This window comes from Chiloscyllium punctatum, chromosome 22 (assembly GCF_047496795.1).
Source record: "Chiloscyllium punctatum isolate Juve2018m chromosome 22, sChiPun1.3, whole genome shotgun sequence".
Taxonomy (NCBI): domain Eukaryota; kingdom Metazoa; phylum Chordata; class Chondrichthyes; order Orectolobiformes; family Hemiscylliidae; genus Chiloscyllium; species Chiloscyllium punctatum.
In genome coordinates, this window is record NC_092760.1 from 71,472,829 (window position 1) to 71,487,296 (window position 14,468).

A 14,468-nucleotide genomic window follows, 5' to 3' on the forward strand; every position below is an offset into this window, starting at 1 on the left:
GTGCTAAAATATTAAAATAACTATATCTTTCAAATGATCAACAAAGAAACGTATTGAAAAGTTAAGGTTCTCATTTTGATGTTGGATAATAAGTCAGATTTGTTTCTAGGGCATTGCAAAATTATCTTTTGTTCTTGTGTGTTTAATTCAGGGATTAGTTACTGTTGATCAAAGTAGAATGGTATAAATTCTTTGTTATGCACCTTCTGTTATGTAGGTTATAAATTCACTGCAACAACAGCCACAACAACAACAGGTACAGCCACCTATAGTAACTGAAAACCATGCACTGAACACTGTTCCTCCCTCAGACCCTTTGGTGAGAAGGCAGAGAGTACAAGACCTTATGGCACAAATGCAAGGAACTTTCAACTTCATACAGGTAAACAACATTCTGATTTCTATCATTAAAGGGCTTAAAAGCAATGTTGAAAACTTTGATTTTTTCTTAATGTGTAAAAGTCAGCAGAATAGTAGTGTGATATGCAGCAAGCATTGTCAAGTGTATGCAACTTGAAGAACTTGGACTCATTTGTTAAGTTGGAATCCAAGGTTTGGAAATGGTGTACCATGATGCAGATTTAGTCACACTCCTTGGTTAAATATTTGATAGTTACTTCCTCCTCCAAGGAGAAAATATGTGTGGGCAGATATGTGGATCCAATTTGTAGCATGGTTATGAGGAACCTGTAGCTTGGTTGGTGATATCAAGAAGTCCATGGCGCATGAGTAAACTGAACATATTGTGCTGCAGGGTGTCATCAAAGTAGGGTGAGTTAAAAGGCCTGTCGCAGTGGTCTAGGCCAGTGTGCTTTCACAGCAAAGGGCCTGTCTCGCAGAGGCTATAGTTTAGGACATCTCAAATCTGTAAATCAAATTTGGAGCAAGGGGAAATGGATCTAGTTTTGATCTGTGCTCTATCTAGGTAACACTGAGAGATTTGCTGGGTGCGTGAGAGCAGTTAGTTGGAAAGCATTAAAGATAATTTCTGTATTACTATCTATGCCGCAGGAAAATTGTCACTGGGTCAGTATGATCAATGTTGTGGTCTCTGAACAGTAACTATGGTGTAGGCTGGGAGTATTCAGGAAGTAATGTCAATAGACAATAGACAATAGATGCAGGAGTAGGCCATTCAGCCCTTCGAGCCTGCACCGCCATTCAATATGATCATTGCTGATCATTCCCAATCAGTATCCTGTTCCAGCCTTATCTCCATAACCCTTGACTCCACTATCTTTAAGAGCTCTATCCAATTCTTTCTTAAATGAATCCAGAGACTGGGCCTCCACTGCCCTCTGGGGCAGAGCATTCCACACAGCCACCACTCTCTGGGTGAAGTAGTTTCTCCTCATCTCTGTCCTAAATGGTCTACCCCGTATTTTTAAGTTGTGTCCTCTGGTTCGGCACTCCCCCATCAGCGGAAATATGTTTCCTACTGCCAGAGTGTCCAATCCTTTCATAATCCTATACGTTTCAATCAGATCCCCTCTCAGTCTTCTACACTCAAGGGTATACAAGCCCAGTCGCTTCAGTCTTTCCGTGTAAGGCAATCCTGCCATTCCAGGAATTGACCTCGTGAACCTACGCTGCACTCCCTCAATAGCCAGAATGTCTTTCCTCAAATTTGGAGACCAGAACTGTACACAGTACTCCAGGTGTGGTCTCACCAGGGCCCTGTACAGCTGCAGAAGCACCTCTTTGCTTCTATACTCAATGCCTCTTGTTATGAAGGCCAGCAAGCTATTAGCCTTCTTCACGACCTGCTGTACCTACATGCTTGCCTTCATTGACTGGTGGACAAGAACACCCAGATCTCTCTGAACAGCCTCTTTACCTAATTTGATACCATTGAGGTAGTAATCTGCCTTCCTGTTCTTGCCACCAAAGTGGATAACCAGACATTTATCCACATTAAACTGCATCTGCCATGCATCTGCCCACTCCCCTAACTTGTCCAGGTCACCCTGTAATCTCCTAACATCCTCATCACATTTCACCCTACCACCCAGCTTTGTATCATCAGCAAATTTGCTAATGTTATTGCTGATACCATCTTCTATATCATTTACATATATTGTAAAAAGCTGCGATCCCTGCGGTACCCCACTGGTCACTGCCTGCCATTCCGAAATGGAGCCGTTAATCACTAACCTTTGTTTCCTATTAGCCAACCAATTCTCTATCCAATCTAGTACTTTGCCCCCAATACCGTGTGCCCTAATTTTACTCACTAACCTCTTGTGTGGGACTTTATCAAAAGCTTTCTGAAAGTCCAGGTACACTACATCCACTGGATCTCCCTCGTCCATCTTCCGAGTTACATCCTCAAAAAATTCAAGAAGATTAGTCAAGCATGATTTCCCCTTCATAAATCCATGCTGACTCTGTCCTATCCTGTTACTATTATCCAGATGTGCCGTAATTTCATCCTTTATAATAGACTCCAGCATCTTTCCCACCACTGAGGTCAGACTAACTGGTCTATAATTTCCTGCTTTCTCCTGCCCACCCTTCTTAAAAAGTGGCACAACATTAGCCGCCCTCCAATCCTCAGGAACCGACCCGGATTCTATTGAACTCTGGAAAATAATCACCAGCACATCCACGATTTCCCGAGCCACCTCCTTCAGTACCCTGGGATGCAGGCCATCAGGTCCCGGAGACTTATCAACCTTGAGACCTAACAGTCTCTCCAACACCAAATCCTGGCAAATAGAAATTCCCTTAAGTTCAGGTCCTTCAGCCACTGTTACCTCAGGGAGATTGCTTGTGTCTTCCCCAGTGAACACAGATCTGAAGTACCCATTTAATTCCTCTGCCATTTCTTTGTTCCCAGTAATATATTCCCCTGTTTCTGTCTTCAAGGGCCCAATTTTTGTCCTAACCATTTTTTTGCCTTGGACATAGCTAAAAAAGCTTTTACTATCCTCCTTTATATTCTTGGCCAGTTTACCTTCGTACCTCAATTTTTCTCTGCGTATTTCCTTTTTACTAATCCTCTGTTGTTCTTTAAAAGCTTCCCAGTCCTCAGTTTTCCCACTTATCTTCGCTAAGTTATACTTTTTCTCTTTTAACTTTATATGTTTCTTTACTTCCCTCGTCAGCCACGGCCGCCCATGTCTCCTCCTGGGATCTTTCTTCCTTTTCGGAATGAACTGATCCTGCAACTTCTGCATTATACACAGAAATATCCGCCATTGTTCCTCCATGGTCTTCCCTGTTAAGGTATTGCACCATTGAACTTTGGCCAGTTGCTCCCTCATAGCTCCATATTTCCCTTTATTCAACTGAAATATTGTCACTTCCGATTGTACCCACTCCCTCTCAAATTGCAGATTGAAGCTTATTGTATTATGGTCACTACTTCCCAATGGCTCCTTCACTTCGAGGTCACTGACCAATTCTGGTTCGTTATACAATGGTTGGGACTTGGGACATGTGCAGTGATAATCATGGGTGATTTTAATAAACATTGTTTGACTTGGGTTGGCAAAGGTGTGCATGGTAGTTTTGAGAGTTTCTTAGAGCTGCATGTTATAGAGCCAACCATAGAGTCAGATACTAGATCAGCTCATGTGCAATGAGTTAAAAATCTCAGACCGCCAGGTTATAGTCCAACAGGTCTGTTTGGAAGTACTAGCTTTCGGAGCGCTGCTCTTTTGTCAGGTAGCTAGTGGGGCAGGATCATAAGACACCGAATTTATAGCACAAGATCATAGTGTCATGCAACTGCTATGATATATTGAACAAATCTAAATTGCTGTTAAGTCTTTCTGTGCAATGAGACAAGATTAATTCATGACCACATTAGCCAGTCTGCATGGTTACAGTGGTCATTTATATGGTTGAGTATCATTGTACATTTGAGGGAGAGAAGAATGAGTCTGAGGCTGGTATTTTAACTTTGTATTTAGTCATATCAAATGTAAACATTGCTGAAAAAAAAGATGTTTTGTCGAAGCTGTTCACTTTGCACTCTTCAGGACAATTTGCAAGAAATAGCAAGGTAAAACAAAAATTGTGTTGGGAGAAAGAAGAGTGCTGATTGGGTTGCAAGTGGACTCTGATAGAGATGTTACCCTGGCGAAGACCTCAGTCAGTGATGAATAACATCTTTGTTGAAATTTTAACCAAAGTTGACTCTGGTGCATTGAGAATGATTGTCACCTATTTGTTGAGTTGAAACAGACTCAGGTGCAGATGTTCTTACTATCAGCACAGAGCAGTGCTAAGGGTAGTAGTCGAAGTGTGTCCCACTGCAGGCCTAATACACGGTGCTGTGTTGATTAACATAATTCTTGAGTCCTCAGGATTACTTAGTAGATGGGATTTAATGTTGATGCTACATTTTGTATGGATTACCTTAATTAAAGGCAGTTATGAAAGCATGAATTTGAGTTTTAAAGTGAACTGGTGTATTAGGGTATGGGATACGTGAGCAGATATGCAATGGCAGAAATTTCAGGAGATATTTCAGAATGTATGTAAGTGATACATACATTTAATTAAGAAAGAACTTGAAGGAATGAATCAACCTTGAATAGTTATAGAGTCAGAGATGTACAGCATGGAAACAGACCCTTCGGTCCAACCCGTCCACGCCGACCAGATATCCCAACCCAATCTAGTCCCACCTGCCAGCACCTGGCCCATATCCCTCCAAGCCCTTCCTATTCATATACCCATCCAAATGCCTCTTAAATGTTACAATTGTACCAGCCTCCACCACATCCTCTGGCAGCTCATTCCATACATGTACCACCCTCTGCATGAAAAAGTTGCCCCTTAGGTCTCTCTCATATCTTTCCCCTCTCACCCTAAACCTATACCCTCTAGTTCTGGACTCCTTGACCCCAGGGAAAAGACTTTGTCTATTTATCCTATCCATGCCCCTCGTAATTTTGTAAACCTCTATAATGTCACCCCTCATCTTTCGACGCTCCAGGGAAAACAACCCCAGCCTGTTCAGCCTCTCCCTGTAGCTCAGATCCTCCAACCCTGGCAACATCCTTGTAAATCTTTTCTGACCCCTTTCAAGTTTCACACCATCTTTCCGATCGGGAGGATACCAGAATTGCACGGAATTTTCCAACAGTTGCCTAACCAATGTCCTTTTCCAGCTGCAACATGACCTCCCAACTCCTGTACGCAATACTCTGACCAATAAAGGAAAGCATACCAAACACTGCCTTCACTATCCTATCTACCTGTGACTCCACTTTCAAGGAGCTATGAACCTGCACTCCAACAGTGTTCAGCAACGCTCCCTAGGACCTTACCATTAAATGTAGAAGTCCTACTAAGATTTGCCTTCCCAAAATGCAGCACCTCGCATTTATCTGAATTAAACGCCATCTGCCACTTCTCAGCCCATTGGCCCATCTGGTCCAGATCCTGTTGTAATCTGAAGTAACCCTCTTTGCTGTCCACGACACCTCCAATTTTGGTGTCATCTGCAAACTTACTAATTGTACCTCTTATGCTCACTTCCAAATCATTTGTGTAAATGACAAAAAGTAGAGGGCCCAGCACCAATCCTTGTGGCACTCCACTGTTCACAGGCCTCCAGTCTGAAAAACAACCCTCTCCCACCACCCTCTGTCTTTTACCTTTTGAGCCAGTTCTGTATCCAAATGGCTAGCTCCCCCTGTATTCCATGAGATCTAACCTTGCTAATCACTCTCCCATGGGAAACCTTGTTGAACGCCTTACTGAAGTCCATTTAGGTCACATCTAATGCTCTACCCTCATCAATCATCTTTGTTACTTCAGAAAACTCAGTCAAGTTTGTGAGACATGATTTCCCATGCACAAAGCCATGTTGACTATCCCTAATCAGTCCTTGCCTTTCCAAATAAATGTACATCCTGTCCCTCAGGATTCCCTCCAACAACTTGCCCACCACTGAGGTCAATCTCGCCGGTCTATAGTTCCCTGGCTTGTCTTTACCGCCGTTCTTAAACAGTGACACCACGTTTGCCAACCTCCAGTCTTCCGGCACCTCACCTGTGACTATCGATGATACAAATATCTCAGCAAAAGGCCCAGCAATCACTTCACTAACTTCCCCCAGAGTTCAAGGGTGCACCTGATCAGGCCCTGGGAATTTATCCACTTTTAACCGTTTCAAGACATCCAGCACTTCCTCCTCTGTCGTCTGGACATTTTTGCAAGATGTCACCATCTATTTCCCTACAGTCTATATCTTCCATATCCTTTTCCACAGTAAATACTGATGCAAAGTATTCATTTAGTATCTCCCCCATTTTCTGTGGCTCCACACAAAGGCCGCCTTTGAGGGGCCCTAGTCTCTCCCTAGTTACCCTTTTGTCCTTAATGTATTTGTAAAAACCGTTTTGGATTCTCCTTAATTCTATTTACCAAAGCTATCTCATGTCCCCATTTTGCCCTCCTGATTTCCCTCTTAAGTATACTCCTACTTTCTTTACACTCTAAAGATTCACTCGATCTATCCTGTCTATACCTGACATATGCTTCCTTCTTTTTCTTAACCAAACCCTCAATATCTTCAGTCATCCAGCATTCCCTATACCTACCAGCCTTCCCTTTCACCCTGACAGGAATATACTTTCTCTGGATTCTTGTTATCTCATTTCTGAAGTCTTCCCATTTTCCAGCCGTTCCTTTACCTGCGAACATCTATCAGATAGCGCGAAAAGGTACGTCATGATTCAAAGATGAGCAACAACATGCAACAGAATCTGTGGAGGAGCAAGCAATGACAAAAAGTCCAATAAGTAGGGTAAAGACTGCTAGAGAGTTTTCTGGGAGTAGAAAAGTAGATTTCGGAAGTTTCTGCCGATTTTTAAACACACAGATTAAGTGCGTTTTGGCCCTTGAGAGAGAATCAGAGCAATCTATAGTCAAACGTGGGGGGCGAGCAGGTGAACTAAATGGGTATTTTGTGCCTACCTTGACTAAAAGGCAAAAAGGGATTCTAGGTGTATTTGTGCCTGACGGTGTGCAAGTCATGAAAATTGAGATAGTTAAATTAATCAAGGAAGGAGTGGCAAGATGGTTATTACACTTGAGAGCTGACTCCCCTCCAGATCCTGAAGAGTTTGATGCTAGGAACCTAAGTGGTTGCTGAATTTTATTCTAAGTTTGAAAAATTCCTTAAGTTCTGGAATGGTCCATCAAATGGAAAAGTAACTGTTGTCCAATCTTTAAAAGAATAAGTCCATTTTGCTTTCTACTTTCTTTCATATTGTAAATGTAATACATTTTTACCTGAACTTTTAATCCTACTTGTATTAATTTCACTTAGCAGTCTATTGTATGTCAGATGTGCTTTGAATGTCCAGATGCACAACGTGAGTTAAGTTACTTGTGCAGTTCTATTACCTGTTTGTTGCTCTAATCGATTAGTGGGAGGTTGAGGTGCACAAAATAGGAAGGTCGCTGGTTTAATTGTAAGCTAAGGTTCACCTGAAATTGGATAGCATAACAGCTAGGTTACAGCATTTCAAGAATTGCTCTTAAAATGGAGCAAGAGAAAATCAGTTAGGTTAATGCTAAAAAGCAGTTGTTTTGAGGCAAGATTAGATTGTGATAATTTCCAAGTTAGACTCTGATTTTCAGCATGCAGATACGCACATGAAGATAAAACTGTGAAGTAAGATCTTGGAAGGAAGTCACATGATTCAAGTTTCCTCTTAAAGTTTGAGCATTATTAACTTTTACAAACCACAGAAGTATACTTTCGTATTGGATACTGCCTTCAAGGCAAAAGAAAATGTTGATGTGTTTCAAGGCCATGGTGAATATATGTTTTATTTTCAATTTGCAGAAAAAGCTGCAAAATATTTTATATAACATAAAAAAACTTTATAGTCCAATAGTAACAGTAATTGTTTCAACGGGATCTAATATTTTCAAACTGGAAAGCATGTCGGCCTGTTCTTCTCTATCTAGATTTGGAAGGGAAATGAGTTGGTAGTTAGCCTAAGTGCTGTGTTTCATCTCGCAAACCAAATACAGCATTCAGGGAGACCATTTGGGCCCTTGGGATATCTGTGCTGATTCGGTACAAAAGCAATCCACTTGATCTCTCTCAGTTGGTTTTTTTCTGCCATATTGCAAAGTTTAGGTTTTTTTAAGTATTTCTCTAGTTCTGAAATTGAGCAGGTCCCAAAGCCTGTGTTATATAGTTTGGGAACGATATCCTATTTTATGTTGAAGTTTATTAAAGCTTTGCTGAATATGCCAAATGGATTGTATGGTTTGGAGCTGTACTTTGTCAGGACATATTTCACATACTTGTATTTTTTTTCCCCCAATAGGAATCGATGATAGAGTTTGAGAGTCAAACAATTGACCCTGCTATTGTTTCAGCACAACCTATGAATACAGCACAATCCATGGAGATGCCCCAGATGATGTGTCCACAAGGTAGTTGATTGTACAGGCTTTGTGTTTGAACAGTAAACCAGAAAATGCTTTTTTTCCCTTTTGAAGAGAACCTCAATTCAGAACTTTTGTGAAACTATCAGTTAGGTTTCTAATGGCATGTAGAATTGAAACCCCTATGTCTGTTTTGTTGGTCTTACATTTCATGTGCTTTCCCCTTTGTGAAATGATCCAAAACATCATCCATTTTCTCAAATACACTAGCGAATTTAAACTCTTGTCACCACTGCTGTTAACTCCTCCCTGTCAGTAAATTGTCAGACTACTTGTAGATGAGCAGAGCATTTCTTCAGTTAAGTATCATTGTTGGTTCTCATTCTATCATTCTCCTTGATGACACTCAAGATGCTCCTTGGCGCCAACATACTGTCTCTGATCTTTGACCTATTTGATCCTGTGTTAAGATACTAAACTACATGGTCACACTATCCCTAAGAATGCTTGTTTCTATCTTAAACATGGCACACCTCAGTCCTGCTTCCTTTCATCTCTTGCTTAAACCCTTACCCAAACCTTTGTTGCCTCAGCCTTTTCACTTTTAAATATACTGATGAGCCGTTGATGTATAACATTAAGTCAGCTTGAAATTCTCATTCTTGACTGCCAATGCCTTAGCCGGACCTTTCTGGAACTCTCCAGAACCTTTCACCTTTCTCCTTTTAAAGACCCTTCTTAAAACCTCTCTCATTGACCAAACCTTGGGCCATAATCTCTGACAACTCCATATATGGTGCAGTTGCAATTTTGCTTTCAGGCTCTATGAAGCACTTGGAGAATTTTATGAAGTTAAAGGTGTCATTGAGATAAAAATTTCTACAGTTCTGTCATCCCAAGTATGTTAAGAAAACATAGTTATCATGGCGTCAGGTTCACTCATTCAATAATATGATTTGCATTTTACTTTATTAGATGAAATTACAGAGACTCAAGTTCTCATGCTAATCTGTTTCTCCTGATCTTGTAATATTTTAATTGTAATTCTAAGTGCTTTTTTTCTCTCTAGTGCACAGTGAATCCAGACATGGTCAACCTAATGCTGTTCCTGTTCAGTCTGAAGCTACACCGGTAATTTAATCTTTCTAATAGGCTGACGTTTGAATTCTAACACTCACGAAAATATTAACATATGTGCTTTAAGTGAACAGAAAGAGAAGTTAAACATAAAGAAAGATCACGGATGACATAAAAGGGAATTGAGAAGGTCGGAATGGAGGACCCTCATCCCTAATTGTTGAGCAACAAATTTGAGGTTCTTGCAGCTTGTATGGAGTAGACTTAAGGGCTGTAGTGTAGGTAAGCATGTTAACTGTGATCCAGAAGACATTAAGATGCAGCTAGTTAAAAATAAATGTTGTGAGTGCATAGGCCAGTATAAGCAGGGGTGTAGTTAGTACCATGTGCAGCAGTAGCAAGAATTAAGAAGATTGTGTTGCCTTCTTTATATCCAAGTTCAGGATATCTGCTCAACTGTGGAAGGCAACTTGCACAAGGAAACAGAAGATCTTGTTGTGGTCCATGTAGGTACCAAGAAAATAGGTAAGACTAGCACAAAGTTTTTCCTTGAAGTGCAATGTGATGATCGAGACAATAAAATAACAAGTAGGAACAATGAGGTGTTTATTGGTTGATTATTATCTCAGCCACTGTGCAAATTGGTGTAGGATAATTAAGAGATTAAACAATCGTCCAAAAACTGCTGATGGAAAGTCACTTCCAGTTTGTGGGACGTTGGGTAGCAGTACGTGAGAAAATGGGGACTGGCTTCACTTGAAGTGGCAGTGTTCTTGTGAATCAAAATCTAAGGAGGTAGTGAGGGATTGGAAATAAATAGAAGAGTGAGGGGAACATGTCGAGGAAGATTGAATAATTTACAGGGAAATGAGACAGTGCTTCAAGGTTACAATAAAGATAATGCTAGTCAAGTTTTGGGGCGAAGAATTAGTGACTGCAAACTCTCATATGACAGTAGATAAGGCCAGAGTTTGCAAAAGAAGGAACGGAACTGAATTCGAGGCTGCCGTTGAATGCTGCCAGTATCGGCAACAAAAAAATTGTCAACTCAAAAAGAAGTGCACATGTATGACCTGATAACTTTTCAAGGGAAGTGACTTGAAGGAACAAAGTTGGGATCTGAATATACAGAAGTGTATAACATTCAGGCAAGGCAGTAACCTGGACAAGAAGTAGTGAGGTAACTCCTAATTAAATAGAGCAATGTGACAGTAATCAGAGGTAAACATAATTATAAACTTGAAGATGTTAAATTGGTTTGGCTGGAAACGAGAAACAGTGAGAGGCACAAAACTGCTAGAGTTTATTTTATAGGTGACCAAACAGGGCTGTTAACATAAATCACAGTATAAATCAGACTTTTGCATGGACCTCTTTGATGTTAATGTTCATCTCTCTCTACCTTCTTGACAGCTGCAGCATTATATCCTGCACTCTGTTCTGTTATCCTGATGCACTTGTATATTACAACTGCCCATAAAACCCTTTTTTCACTGTACCTCAGTACATGTGACCGTTATCCATCAAACCAAAATCAGAAAATTAGATGTATATGCACTGTAGTATTCACAGGGCATTTGAAATTGCATGTAAAATGGTTAAACCAAATGGGTAGTAGCGATGTAAAAGATGAAATGTTGAAACTGTATAAAAGATGGCTTTCTTGAGAAACCAGTGAGGGAACTTGCTAGTTTAGATTAAGTGCAATATAAGGGCTAGTAATCTTGTAAATAAGCCTGCAGAAAAGATTGATGATAATATAAAATTTTGAATTAATGCTCAAAAATTCTTCAGTCAGAAACTAGAGTTTTAAATCTAAACAAAGGAAGTTATTGAAGGTATGAGTCTCAGATTGGTTAATTTGGTTTAAGGCACTTTTGTAAAAGGTATGACAGTAGACAGCTAATGGTTGAACTTCATAAACTGGCCCATAATATGTCACAAAAATGTATTCCTTTAATGCACAAGGAAACCATCAGGACAACTGTTTCAACAATGGCTAACGAAGAAATTCACACTGTTAGTTCTAAGGAGCATTAACATAAAGAAGCCGAACTAAAGGGTTAGCCTGAGGATTGGGAGCACCTTGGAAATCTATGAAGCAGGACCCACAAAAGGATTAAGCAAGAGAAAATAGAATATGAGAGGCAATTAGTGAGAAACATAAAGTGGACTGTAAGTGCTTATCAGTGATTATTATGAAAATGGATGCAAGAAAAAATAATTTGAATTGAAGTAGCTAAGTCCCCTGGGCCTGATGATCTCCACCCGAGTGGTGCAATAGGTAGCTATAGTGATAGGGCTTGTATTCAAAGATGTATCGACTTGAAAATAGTTCTGGCAGATTGAAAGTTTGAACAATGTAACTTGCCCTTTAGGAAAGGGAGTGAAAGGAAAAGGGAATTATTGACATAGCACCTAACAGTACAGGTAGGGAAATGCTGGAGCGTATAATCTAGGATGTGGTAAGAATACACTTTGACGAAAAGTGATAGGATTAGACGAAGCCAACCTTGTACAAACTCAAAAACGTGAGTTTTATTGATGTCACATTAACAGAATAGATGAGAAGGGCCAGTGTTGTATCTTTAGGCATGCATATAACTTTGAAGTTCCATTTAAAAGCTCAGTCACTAAATTTCAAGGATGTGGGATCAGGGGAAATATACTGCCATGGATTTGAAAACTGGTTAATAAACAGTATGTGGGGAATTGGAATAAATTTGTCATTTTGACATTGGCAGGGTGTGATGAGTCCACGAAAACATGAACCATGATCTCTCTGAATGGCAGAGCAGTCTCAACAGGCCAGTTGGCCGCCTCCTCCTATTTCAAATGTTATGTTGTTAATAGCAAGGATCAGTGCTTGGGCACCAATTATTCACAATTTATATCAAGGATTTGATGTTGAGGTAAAATGTTTGCAAGTTGTAGACACATGCTGATCCAACCAGTGATGCTCACATACCATGAGTGAATTCAAAGAAAACACTTAGTCAAAATATGACTTGTCAGAAAGATGAATGGGTGCTTCAAGAGGATTTGAAGTCCAGTCAGTGAGTAAAAATAAAATTGGAAAATACAATACAAAGGGGAGAATTAGGAGGTTATCTACTTTGGTAGCCAAGACAGAAAACACAACGTAGAGTTCTGGGTCACAATCATTAATTTTTGGATTTTTAAGCAGTTCCAATCACTTCCAGACCCCTGGTTCCAGACACTGGACTTAGTTAGGGAATGTGAAATGAAGGCAGCAGACAAGGCAAAAGAATTTCTGGGTTTATTTTACAATACAAAAGGTAAGTATGACACAAGAAATATAGGTAAATGCAATGAACCGGGAAATTGACACAAACTATGTGGAGGACAGTAACTATTAAGTACAGTATTAAACACAATGGACCCGAAAGGTCATAGTTCTAATTACAGAAACTTTAATCATACTTCCTACCCTTGGTCCAAATGCACTGTCAACACCTGTTTTCCCCTCCCTGCTAGCTAACATTAGGGTCTCGGGATTTTCAGCTCACTATGGAGGAAAATGAGATTTTGAACTGCGCCAGGTTGCTGAGCTTCTCGGCAGTTCTCTTATTGTCAGTTCTCTTAGTTTGGAGCAGGCGAGTGTCTGGAAGCTCTTGTTGGGATTGCGCTTGCTTGGCCTCCCCCTTTTTGGATGTATTTGTTGTGATGATGCTCTTTGTTTGGCTTCCCGAATCAGCTTCCAGAAGAATTCAGAAAGCCAAGAAGCATCAGGACGTGGAGAGGTCAACTTTTCGGACATAGCCCTTCTTCAGGATTGGGGTTGGGTGTAAGAGGAGCTACAAATAAAGGGGGTGGTGAAGTGGGGATATGTGAAGACAAGGAGAAGGTATGACCTGGTTGGTCAGTGGGAGGAATGAATCCAGTAGGTGGCTAGGAGGAGTGGAAGGGTGGGGGAGTGGCTGGGAAGGGTGTCGAGGGAAGGGAATGAAGTTTATTTCAAAATGGAGAACTCACTGTTGCATCCTCTGGGCTGTAGGCTACCCAGGCAGAAGATGCGGTGTTGTCCCTCCAATTTGCGGTTTGGCTCATTGTGGAAATGGAGGAGGTCAAGGATGGTCATGTTGGAAAGGGAGTGGGAAGGGGAATTAAAATGGGTGGTGAGTGGCAGGTCCGGTTGGCCCCTGCAGGCCCGGCTGAGATGCTCAATGAACTTTTCCATAAATTTTCGTTTGGTCTCCCCGATGTAAAGAAGACCACATCGGGAGCACCTGATGCAGTAAACTAGGCTGGAAGAGAGGCAGGTGAACCTCTGTCACCTGGAAGGACTTTTTGGAGTCCTGGGGCGGGGGGGGGGGGGGGGGGGGCGCGGAGGGTGATGTGCCAGCACGTCTTGCATCTTTTCTGGTTGCAGGGGAAGGTACCTGAGGGCTCAATGGGGAGAGCGACACAAACCAAGGGCTGTCAAAGGGAACAGTCCTTGTGCAAGGCAGAGAGGGGTGGGGAAGAGGTGATGTTCTTGGGGTCTAATTAGAGTTGGCGGAAGTGTTTCAGGATGACGAGTTGGATGCGGAGACTGGTGGGGTGGTAGATGGGGACAAGGGGACTCTGTCTTTATTGCATGGGGGTGGGGGGTGGTTTGAGCAGTGGAATGGGTATTGGAGGTAGTGCGATGGAGGGCTGTCTGGATGATAGAGGGAGGAAAAGCATGTTGTTTGAAACAGGTAGACATCTGGGATGCTTTGGGAGTGGAATGTCTCGTCTGAGCCGATGTGTTGGGGGTGGAGGAATTTGGAGAATGGGATGGAATTCTTGCAGGATGCTGGATGGGCGGAGGTGTAGTGCAGATAGTCATGGGGGTTTATGGGTTAGTAGTAAATGTCCATCCGGAGACTGTCACCAGAAATGGAAAGGGAGAGGTCAAGAAAGGGGAGTGAGGTGTCCGAGATGGACAAAGTGAGTTTGAGGGTGGGGTGGAAGTTGTAGACAAAGTCTATGAACTGCTCCAGCTCAGCCTGGATTTAGGACGCTGCACCGATGCAGTC

General features: G+C 41.5%; 1 protein-coding gene across 1 annotated transcript in view; it reads left to right on the forward strand.

The window, feature by feature from the left end:
- The window catches only part of caprin1b (cell cycle associated protein 1b), a 111,051-nt gene that overhangs the window by 46,353 nt on the left and 50,230 nt on the right, over window positions 1-14,468 (forward strand). Inside the window, exons 9-11 of the mRNA XM_072592640.1 lie at window positions 218-382; window positions 8,307-8,415; window positions 9,437-9,498. Coding sequence (XP_072448741.1) covers window positions 218-382; window positions 8,307-8,415; window positions 9,437-9,498 — 336 coding nt within the window. The remainder of the gene's footprint in view (window positions 1-217; window positions 383-8,306; window positions 8,416-9,436; window positions 9,499-14,468) is intronic.